Consider the following 11,364-nt stretch of genomic DNA (forward strand, 5'->3'; position numbering starts at 1 on the left):
GCGGAATGCTATTGATAACCTTTAAATTATATTGACACAATAACCTCAGATTCAGCAGTATCCAAATTATCTCATACGATTTAGTGTATCTAGTATATGACAAAATGTCCATGTTGAAGGGAAAATACGCTTTGGTCACTGGTGGGGCTCAAGGAATCGGCCTCGCTTGCGTTAAGGAACTTCTTGTCAACGGAATTGAGGTAAACGAAATCCCCATAATGAGATTGAACTAATTGCGTTTACTCAGGGCGTGACATTGGTGGATATTAACGAGGTTAGGGGAGAGGAATCTACTGCATTACTCAAAAAGGAATTTGGAACGGAAAAGCTTATTTTCGTAGCTGCTGACGTTTCCAAAAAGGATCAAGTTGAAGGTAAGTAATTGTGGTAGTGGGAGGGTTGCGTGGATCATCTTCTTTGTACCTTCCAAAATCTCTTTCGATATCGCTATTTCTTCTGCTCTTCTTCAATGTAAGACCCTATTCTATTTAAAGAAAGGCAATAATCTCACGAGAATTTCTAAAGATCTTGCAAACTTTTAGATTCAAAAACCTAGAAATGTATATTGTGCTTTTTTCGAGAGACCTCTGACATCCTTTCTCAATTTTCTTCGAAGATTATCTAAAAAAATATTTAAAAACCTTACAGAGATTTCTAAAAGACTCGCCAAAGCCAAATAAGTGTAGCAGATGCTTTAGGTGCATCATCTGATCGTAATCCAGCTCTTATCTTCCTACTATCCTCTCGAGAGGGGCCTTTACAAAGTGAATTAAGCTTTCCCAATAACCCCCAGACCAAGGTAGAAGAGTGCGCTGATGATTACAAGGTTACATGACTCACATCGGACTTTCTTCTTGCATTTCCAAGAGGGGTGACCAATTTTCAAGCACGTGAAGCAAGCATTTTCTACGTATCTTCATAGGTCACTCCTTTCACTCTCCGGCATTTGGCAGAGTTGTGTTTCTTATCACAAAAAATGCAGAAATCCTTCCTCTCCAAATTTGATAACCCGGGACCATTACATGTTAACTGTTGTTATGCCGGTGTAGTTGACTTTCACATAGAAAGCCAAAACCTGAATAAGTGTAGCAAATGCTTTAGGTGCGTTCAAAAAATCAATCGAGCATTGGAAACACCTCGATGTAGTAATCAACAATGCGGGACTTCTGGGAGAACAAGATTGGAAACCTACCCTTTCGACGAATTGCGTAAGTTACCCTTCCCGTTCATTTCCACTCTCTTTAGATGATGCGCCCTTAGGATGGAATGCTCCATGGCACGCTGTTTGGACTTGAATACATGAGCACAAAGCAAAATGGTCGAGGTGGAGTGATTGTGAATATGGGTTCAATTAACGGCGTGTATCCGAATGCTACCCTTCCAGTGTATTCGGCGACAAAGGCCTTTACGGTCATGCTGGGACGTTGCTTCGGTGACCCCATCTACTACGATCACAACGGCGTAAAAGTTCTCACTATTTGCCCGGGGAGAACCATCACTGAGATGGTTCATAATGCGCCTAATTTAATTGCGAGCAAAAGTCTCTGTCCGAATATTCAAACGGTTTTTCAAAACCGCCTAATGAATCTAAAACCTCAAACGTGAGTTTTTGCAATTTTCGAAAGTGAATAAAAAATGGTTTTCAGACCCGAAGAGCTTGCGAAACAGATTTTGGAGGTTATGATTAGAGGAGGGAGTGGAACCGCATGGGTTATCGCTGGGAACGAAGCCACGCAGGTTGATTTCTCGACAACGGATCGCCAGGCCAACGTCTAAGAGAATTTTATTTTGTGATGATACTATGCGATGTCCATTAAAAATTTTAATTCTCTCACAATTCCAATATCCACAAGTTCTCCAATAGTAAAATACATGCAATACAAACGAGTTTAATCTTTAAGATCGTAACAAACAAATTGTTAATCTTGTTAAGTGTTTGCCCATGTATCATAAAGAAGCTGCAATTACCAACAACGCCGGCGTTGTCCTAGGGTAATGTATTCATCACGCAGGAATCTTTGGATATCTATGGAGTATTCAAATAACGCAGACTATAGGTATTGTACATATTTTATCTTTTGTATTTCTTACCAGTTAAAAAACCGTACGCCGAGGAGCGGAAATAATCAGGATAGAAGCCAGGAGACAGAAGGAGGCAACAGCATGAGTGTAGTCACGTGGAACGTACAAGGGGGAAACGACCCAAAGAAAAAGGAGCTAATTGACGACGAATTAAGAAAACAGTGAATAGATGTCGCCAGTGTACAGGAAACCAAACTAATAAGTGGGATGGCAGCGACAAGGAACTACAACTGATGCAGGAAACACCGAGGCAGCTTAGGAACATGGTACATCTGCATGAAAGGAGGGTGGAAAACACATTCAGCAAACCCAAAACGTTGCTGACAACCAGGAGGAGAGAGGAATGTAAAACTTCTGAAAGGGAAGACGAAAATGGAGGAGTACAGAAAGGAGCAGGACGAGATCAGGAACAAAAAGTATGAAGGGAGACCATCTTGATCGCCGAAACGCTGAGGGAAGCGGCAGGGCAAACACTTGGGGAACATAAACCACCATTGTCACCGAACAGGAAGCAAGCCATGGACCTCATCACTGAAGCTCGCGAAAACCGTATCTCGATATTTTGTTCCTAACCTAAAATTTAGGCCAAAGGAAATTTTCTACCCTCAAAATTTAATTTTTTTAAGCAAATTTTTCCGGAATTATTTTTATTATATAATTTGTGGCCCTAAGGTGGATCGATTTTAAAAAGGAAGCTTTTAATGCCGCCGTAAATGCTCGAAATGCTGGCCATCACGATATATACATATATTTATATAATTTAGCTACTTTTTCATGCAAAAAAATCAAACCAACGCATTTAATTTTTTTGAGAAAATTAACCATTTCTGTCGGAATGTCGAAAAAAGCCCTCAAGCGGCGATATGTGAAACTAACAAAACTTCAAATGGTATAATATTTGTAGCTGAAGAATTGCTCTTTTGAACTAACCCGAGTTTAATCGGCTCAGTCGTTTCGAAGATACAGGGTGTTCTTTACGGAAACCTTTGAATACCCCCCCGCCACTTCATTTTTAGAGATACAGGAAAAATTGTCAAACAAAAAAGGTTCAGACTATCGTCAACTTCAAAGACCGGACATTTTTTTGTTAGATTAATATAGCAGAATTCACATATACATCACTTTTTTAGATTCCAGATTGCAGTTACGCCCCCTAGCGGTCAGTTCAGTAACTTAAAAATATTTTCCAGGTTTTGCTCGTGGCCGTTTTAGTAATAAATTTTTTACCGCAAGCCTCTAAGATGGATAGATTCTCAGATACCGTACCTCGCATTCTTAGTTGGCCACCCTGTACAAACTATAACTTTCCCGTGTGACTTTTTCGAGATCAGTGAGCCACGGCGCCTGAGGGGGGGGGGGGTAAAATTTAATTTTATCTCTCATTTAAACTTTTGAGGTTGGAAATAATTTAGTGTTGTTAATGATCGTGCATTTATTTATTAGAATAATAATTATTTATTATTATTTTTTTTTTTTTTTAATTTAACGATCGGCTGTGTGCACGTAATCTAAGCTGGTAGCAGCTTATTATTATTGTATTCTAACTAAAGGTCTCAACGAAAGGAACCGCTTTCTACCAACTACTGCCCTTCTTTCTGTCCTCTTATCAAAGTACGGGGTGGAGGGGAAGGGGGGAGTGGAACTTGTTTTATCCTTCATGGTACTCTAATGAAAGGTCTCAACGAAAGGAATTAATTTCTATCAACCATACCTCTCCTCTTCGACCTCTTATCGTGATCGGGTATATTCCCTTATACCTCAAGAACGGATTGCCGGAAGAGGGCACCCACAAAGGGCGATTGAGACGTCTGCTATTTGGGTATCAAAAAATACGCTGAGTTGTGCACAATTTATACTTGTTTACTTACTCTACAAGATCGTGCAGTTTCAATGGCGCAAGCGTTCGCATTTAGCGTAATGCTATTGATAACCTTTAAATTATATTGACACAATAACCTCAGATTCAGCAGTATCCAAATTATCTCATACGATTTAGTGTATCTAGTATATGACAAAATGTCCATGTTGAAGGGAAAATACGCTTTGGTCACTGGTGGCGCTCAAGGAATCGGCCTCGCTTGCGTTAAGGAACTTCTTGTCAACGGAATTGAGGTAAACGAACTCCCCATAATGAGATTGAACTAATTGCGTTTACTCAGGGCGTGACATTGGTGGATATTAACGAGGTTAGGGGAGAGGAATCTACTGCATTACTCAAAAAGGAATTTGGAACGCAAAAGGTTATTTTTGTAGCTGCTGACGTTTCCAAAAAGGATCAAGTTGAAGGTAAGTCATTGTGGTAGTGGGAGGGTTGCGTGGAACATCTTCTTTGCACCTTCCAAAATCTCTTTCGGTATCGCTATTTCTTCTCCTCTTCTTCAACGTAACACCCTATTTAAAGAAAGGCAATAATCTCACTGGAGAATTTCTAAAAAGACTTTTAGATTCAAGAACATAGAAATGCTTCTTCCGAGAAATTTCTAACATCCTTTTTCAATTTTCTTCGAAGATTATCTAAAAAAATCTTTGAAAACCTTACAGAGATTTCTAAAAGACCTTAAGAGATTTTGTTAAGAGTATCCAAACAAGTATTATAGTTTTCAAAGATCCATCAGAGATTCTCCAGGGGTTCTTGTTGTGTATATATATATATATATATATATATATATATATATATAATCCCATTTTTCTAAGGGAATGTGTGTAATATCACTCCCTCCCAATTATCAAATTTTGTTATATTTTGTATAATAGATGCCTTCAAAAAGTCAGCGGAGCACTGGAAACGCCTGGATATAGTAATAAACAATGCGGGAACTCTGGCAGAACAAGATTGGGAGTCTACCCTCTCGACGAACTGCGTAAGTTGTCCTCCTCGTTCATTTCCATTTTCTCTATGATTTACCATCAGGGAGGAGTGCTCCATGGAACGTTAGCTGGCCTCGAATATATGAGCAAAAAGCAAAATGGCCGAGGCGGAATCGTTGTGAATATGGGTTCAATCGCCGGCGTGCATCCGGAGATCGCCATGCCAGTGTATTCGGCGTCGAAAGCCTTTACGGTCATGCTGGGACGTTGTTTCGGTGACCCCATCTACTACGACCACAACGGCGTAACAGTTCTCACAATTTGCCCGGGAAAAACGTTCACCGAGCTTCAGAGTAATTCGCCCAATTTAATAGCGAGCGAGCGTCTCTGTCCGATCATTAAAGAGTTTTATCGCACCTGTGATGCGGCTTTCATTTCTCAGACGTAAGTCTTTCCGATTTTTTAAAAGTGAGTAAGAGTCGACTTGCAGACCTGAAGAGCTTGCCAAGCTGATCTTAGAGGTTATGGTTAGAGGAAATAGCGGAACCGTATGGATTATCGCTGGAAACGAGGCCACGCAGGTTGATTTTTCGGCAACGGATCGTCAGGGAAACGTCTAAGAAAATATAATTTTGTTTGTGATACTATGCTATGTCGTTCATAGATTAAATAAAAGGTAGATTACCTAAAGAGCGCTTGCTTTAATAAGTCGCTTGGACGCTCGATTCTTAAACTAAATCCTCTATTTTGAAACTCAACGAATGAGGAAATCCAGGAGTTAACGTCAGTAAATTTTGGTTTCATTCTCCCAATTGTTCCAGTTTTCCAACGTTGACCGATTCAAAGGGTAGTTTAAGACACCGTATTAATAAGGTAAACCGTAAATTTTTTTATTTGTATTCAATATGGTTCGCGACCTTCGAGAAATTTGTTTTTAAAGACTTGGTCCAATCATTTTGTAAGTGTATGAAATGTGTAATTTTCCACCTTAACCAATATTCTGTTAGAATTGTAATTCAATATTAAGTACCTGAAATCTTCTAACTGAGTCAAGTATAAAAATTTTATGTCTTCAAGCTGTTTGTAAAAAATGCTGATATTCCATATGTTCCTATTGTTCGTTAAAGGGGGTTGTTTAACGTAGTAAAATAAAACGTGGCCACGTACAATATCGTTTTGGATACTGGGTGTTTCAATGCATGTAGTACCCATAGTTTTAGAGGGCTACGATTTATCTAAATTTCAAAATATGTCGGTATTTTTGATTTTGTGTTTCAAGTTGGAAACAGATGTCCATTTTGCAAAAGAAATTGTATCAACATATTTTAGTAAAACTGAGCTAGCCGCGGATACATTTTGAAAAACAAAAAAATTAACATTATCGTGAAAACCAGATTAAACGATCAGGGTTTTCCCACCATGTAACCCCCGTTACAGCGTTGACATTTCAGAAACTTTTAACCAGCCGTTATATTTTGCGATTCGAAAAAACTATTCGTATTAACATTTTTTTTACTCGCGGTTTGGTTTTAAAGCGTTTCATTACTCAAAAATCAACGGCCTTGCTACGAATTAGGCTAGCTTCCATTTTAACAAGCAACTATGCGAAAATGAAATTCCCACGCACAAATAATACGTTGTCAGTAAATCGATTTATTCACCGTAAATATAAATACAATGTACTTACCCCTAAAAATAGAGAACACTATACGCCATTACTCTCGCCAGATAACTCCACTCGAATGCCGCCTTCGTACCCAACGCCGATATATCGCCCCTCTTGCCGCCCGCCTCGCCCGTAACACCGCGTTTAACAGTCTAACCTCGTCTACCAAAAACCCTCTCACAATCCGGTAACTACGTTCGCTTATCTCGCAAATGCACACCTTTATCGAAAATGCACGCTTTTTATTACGAGACATACTTTTGTTCACGTTGGCTATGAAGCGGTACATTTTCCTATGTTGAACAAAACAGAAAATCAAAACCAAATTTTTGAAACGGAGAAGTGAAATGTTTCTTGAACCTTAGATCGGATGATAAACAGAAGAAAGAGACCTTCACTAAAGGTTTTAGGAAGGATTCTTGCGAAGAGCTTCTACGATCCTGAATAGTCGGCGGTAGCCCAAGAACTTTCAAAATGTAGGTCAATGCGCCGATGGGGGATGTCAGAAAAGTCAATGCAAGGTAGCCGACCCCTTCTGGGATTATCAAGATTTACGGAGGAGGATCTGTCGATTTAGAATTTATTTAGATTGGAAGATCCATTTGATCGCCCTTTGTAAGGACCATCATCTGACAATCTGAGACATGAGGAATTATTTATATCCGAATCCAATAAGGAGTCAAGGAGGAGGCTAAGGTTGGTAGAAATTAATTCCTTTCGTTGAGACCTTTCATTAGAGTACCATGAAGGATAAAACTAGTTCCACCCCCCCCCCTTTCTCTTCCACCACGTACTTTGATAAGAGGACAGAAAGAAGGACAAAAGTTGGTAGAAAACGGTTCTTTTCGTTGAGACCTTTAATTAGAATACGACGATAGATAAAATTAACCCCCCCCCCCCCCCCGAGGACTCCAGGACACCATTCCCCTAGAAGTAGGTCGCAACGGCGGAAGTGGGTCCGGACGGACAGACACACGGACAAAACGCAAACAATAGCACATTTTTAGCACATTTGTTTAGAAATTAAAAAAAATGTGCTATTGTTTGCGTTTTGCCCGTCTGTCTGTCCGTCCGCGTCCCCTTCTGCAGTTTTGAATTACTTCTAGGGGAATGGTTTTCAATAGGTAGCCTATACGTTGACGGTGTGACAGACGGCCATCAAATTTCGCTGTCTTAAAGGGCCGGGGGGGGGGGGCATGAATTATATCCTAAGATGCTGTTTTTGAAAGTAAAACGTGCATAACTTTTACATGCGACAACCAATTGGTCGCAAATTTTGCATACGCATGCGTTTAGTGGTGCTAAGTAAAACTTTAGAAAATTGAGGGGGGGGGGGTAAACACACCTTCTACCCTTCATGGTATTCCAATAAAAGGTCTCATCGAAATGAATTGGTTGGTTCTTTAAACTATAACTTTTCCGCGGGACTCTTTCTCGAGATCAGTGGGTGACGGGGCCTGTGGTTCTACCAACCATTATAGCCCTCCTCCTCGACCCCTTACCATGATCGGATATATTCCCTTGTATCTCCAGAACGGATTGTCGAAAGAGGACGCTCACAAAGGGCGATTGGAACGTCTGGAAGAAATATATCCATTGGTGATGTCAAAACTACAGAAACGAATATCTCTTATTCCTGTCCAGGCGAAAGAAAAATCAGGGAAATAACAGAGAACGACTTTTGGAAGATAATAAATAGAGGAAAAGGAAAAAAAACAGAACACGTGGGGGAGAAATACTACCTACAAGGAAAGCAGGAGAAAAAAGAGGTGACAGAGGGTGTAGGATGGTGGACGGAGGCGAGATTCCGAGAGATCAGATTGGACTGTAGAAAGGGAAAGCTGCAGGAAGGGATAAAATAAGAAATGAAGCATGGATTTTCGTCACAGATAGTACCAGGAGAATCAGAGGAAACTAATAGACAAGATATGGAAAGGAGGTGGACTCCCGGAAGAATGCAAGGAAGGGGTTCACAAAATATGCCACAAAGACTGTATGGAAAATTATAGGGGGATCACGATAATGACCACGGCGAATGAGAAATAGAAGAGAAGAGGGTGTTAGAAGGAGCCCAACAATGGGAGGGGAACGATCGACTGTATATAGGTATTGCGCAGATTCGTGGAGAAGGAATTGGAAAAAAGGGCGAGAGACAAGAATAAGGGGTCAGAAAGTCAGCAGCAGTTGGTATAGAAAACGGTTCCCTTCGTTAAGACATTTAATTAGACTACCGTGAAAGATAACATTAATTTATAACCCCCCCCCCCTCTCAGGCCCCATTGCTCTCTGATCTCGAAAAAGAGTCACACGGGAAAGTTATACTTTGTACAAACCAATTTATTTCGATGAGAAATTTCATTAGAATACCGTGAAGGGTAAAATGTGTGTACCCCCCTCCCCCCTCCCCCCTGGGCAAAAAATATTACAAGGGTGTAACGGAGGAATAGTATTGGGAAGAAGGAAGATATAGTCCGTGGCATACGCTGATGACACAGTAATAATGGCAACAGGGGTTGAACAGATGAAACAAAATGATGGGAAGAAAGGAAAGGTATTGGGAAAGATAAGTAATTGACTTAAATGTCGAAAAATCGTATACCCTACCCACTGGTTGGTAATATGCGTACAATCGAATAGAAGATGTCGTACAACCGTCAACACGAACGTGGCTGTTAAAAAGCACCATGTCACTTCGCCGAAATTAATTTAAAGATCCCCGTGAAAGTCTTCATCGTAGTTCTCATGTCTGCATCATTCAAGCGACGTAAATTGCGTCGTTCTTTGTCATCATCGCCTTCATCAACCAACAATCTACGATCTCATCGCTACCGCAAAAAGCAACCTAAACTTTTGTGGTGGTTTCGGGTTAGTGAAAGTGACAGTGAAAGCGAGAGAGAGAAAGCAAGGAACGAACTGCGATTGAGTAGGTGAGGGAGAATGAATGCAAATTGTTGTTGTCAAAAGATCAACGAATTCACGTGTCGCCCTGCAAAACCGCATCACTATAGTCGTACCCTCATCACGATTCGAAGAACTGCGAATAAACGGAATGAGCAACCGGCTAATTTTGGACATGACACCTGGAAAAGCGTACGTCGAACAAAAAATGCATTCCCCGTAGCTCGTAAAAAAACTCTTTATTTTCTCAAACATACCGTGGACGTGTACACATTTTATTTGCAAAGATCACCAGTGCGCATCAGTGAGTCACTTACGGGTTTCTTGGAGATGGCCAAAATTTCACTCTTAACTCAACAGATGAATCGTCGGTTTGAAGTTGGTGTGCTTAGAGACGGTCGAAATCGGAATTCGGTCCGCTTCCATTTCGTCTAAAGACGTTGACTTTCTGAAACTTTTCGCCTTTTTCTGTCGAGAGACCGCGCGCGGTTTTTCGCTGAGTATTAACAGCTTGATCGAAACGTCACCCTGCGTTGCTTCGTCTGGGTCAAGATTATTGGCATTCTTCGCGCCAGCTTTTGGGCCGTTGGTCTCGGAGCATCCCCGCAGAAACGATCTGACGTGCTCCTTGTCGTTGCAGTGCCGCTTGTAAACCGCCCACGCGTTAAAGCCGTCGCCCGTAAGCCTCTGGTGCTGTCGGAAAATTCTACGCGCGCAAACGACGTCGTCCTCGATGTCGTCGTCCTTCAGCTCGGCGCAGGAGACCCCGCAGGCCAAACCTTCGCCCGGCGGCGAGCACCAGTACAGTTCGCTGATCTGAAACAGACCATGGTCGCCGCTCCTCGAATTGTGGGCCGAAGTGTTGTAGTGCGATTCGTAATTTGCGATGCAGACCCAGGTGGCCAGTTGGGCCTTTGGTATTTCGTGCACTTCCAGAAGCTCGCGCGCCAACTCGCACCGCTTGTACACCCTCGCGCTTACAACGGAACAGATCAGCAACGGTAGCAAAACGTGTAAACCCATCGCGTGGTAGAGGTAGAACTGTTCCTTCGGTTTGGTGCAATTTCAAATATATACCTCAATGGTGGAGGCGCGTGGACCTGTTCTCGGCGCGCACAAAAAAAATGACATCATTTTGGGGTTAAATCTGATGGCCTACTATTCCTGTTTCACAATCAATTAACGGTCAATTATCCAAAACTGAGCTGAACTCATTCTTATTAATGGTAATTATCGATTCAATTAAAATAATTAGTCCTCTCTCTGCTCTACTACACTGTCTTCCATCAACAAATGTCAAAGATGAAAGGTACAATTATACCCAACTGATTAATGGCAGCCTGAGAGACAAAAAACGTGAGTTCTTAAAATTTGAGAGTGTAAGCACGATCTCCTCTTCCTCCAATAGAAGATGATTAAATAATTTTTGGCATTGATGAGTTCCGTGATTAGTAATTACTCAAATATGTTTTAATAGCCGCTTGTAAGTACTTGTAATAAAAAACCTGCACGACACGTTATCGATGGACGATGATGTAATTGAAAGAAAGGAGACGCACAAACGAGTAATTAAACGATGTCAGTTTATTCACTTTTTATTGGACATTGGTAAATAACCCGTTCGGGTTCTGGTCATTAAACTTTTTATCGGTTATGAATTGATGGCCCTTTAAAGGCTCCAAAAGCTACCCCAAAAAATCGAGATAAAGCGCATTTTTTTCAAACTGAAATAGCTTAGTAAATGGTTGGATAAGGTAGTAGCATGCTATCGATGATTACTTTCTTGGTAGATGATTAATAGGGAGGACACCCTTAACACATAAACATTTAGAGACCGCCTGGCATCCCCCGACACTCCATTCTGCAGATATTTGCACTGAAATCTTTGACATCACCAATAGACATGTCTC

The 11,364-nt window shown here is 41.1% G+C and overlaps 2 protein-coding genes across 2 annotated transcripts; one reads left to right on the top strand and one right to left on the bottom strand.

Moving 5' to 3' along the window:
- Window positions 1–5,580, top strand: LOC116180023. The gene is made up of 10 exons (XM_031499846.1): window positions 1–200; window positions 248–374; window positions 1,102–1,208; window positions 1,261–1,601; window positions 1,647–1,737; window positions 4,030–4,194; window positions 4,242–4,368; window positions 4,837–4,943; window positions 4,994–5,334; window positions 5,381–5,580. Exons 1-10 carry the CDS (start codon window positions 105–107, stop codon window positions 5,508–5,510), a joined length of 1,632 nt encoding a protein of 543 aa, XP_031355706.1. The 5' UTR covers window positions 1–104; the 3' UTR covers window positions 5,511–5,580.
- Window positions 5,581–9,674: 4,094 nt separating this feature from the next.
- On the bottom strand, window positions 9,675–10,746 carry LOC116180540 (lysozyme C-1-like). The gene has a single exon (XM_031500583.1). The coding sequence runs from the start codon at window positions 10,475–10,477 to the stop codon at window positions 9,803–9,805; it is 675 nt and encodes a 224-aa protein (XP_031356443.1). The 5' UTR covers window positions 10,478–10,746; the 3' UTR covers window positions 9,675–9,802.
- Between the last annotated feature and the right edge of the window lie 618 nt (window positions 10,747–11,364).

The sequence above is a fragment of the Photinus pyralis genome, unplaced genomic scaffold (genome assembly GCF_008802855.1).
Source record: "Photinus pyralis isolate 1611_PpyrPB1 unplaced genomic scaffold, Ppyr1.3 Ppyr1.4_LG9, whole genome shotgun sequence".
NCBI classification, from domain to species: domain Eukaryota; kingdom Metazoa; phylum Arthropoda; class Insecta; order Coleoptera; family Lampyridae; genus Photinus; species Photinus pyralis.

Excerpts from the sequence above, each read along its gene's own strand:
- LOC116180540 (XM_031500583.1), bottom strand. The coding sequence starts at position 10,477 with ATGGGTTTACACGTTTTGCTACCGTTGCTGATCTGTTCCGTTGTAAGC.
- LOC116180023 (XM_031499846.1), top strand. The coding sequence starts at position 105 with ATGTCCATGTTGAAGGGAAAATACGCTTTGGTCACTGGTGGGGCTCAA. Across the intron at positions 201-247 it reads TTCTTGTCAACGGAATTGAG|GGCGTGACATTGGTGGATAT; the intron begins GTAAACGAAATC and ends GCGTTTACTCAG. Across the intron at positions 4,944-4,993 it reads CTACCCTCTCGACGAACTGC|GGAGGAGTGCTCCATGGAAC; the intron begins GTAAGTTGTCCT and ends ATTTACCATCAG.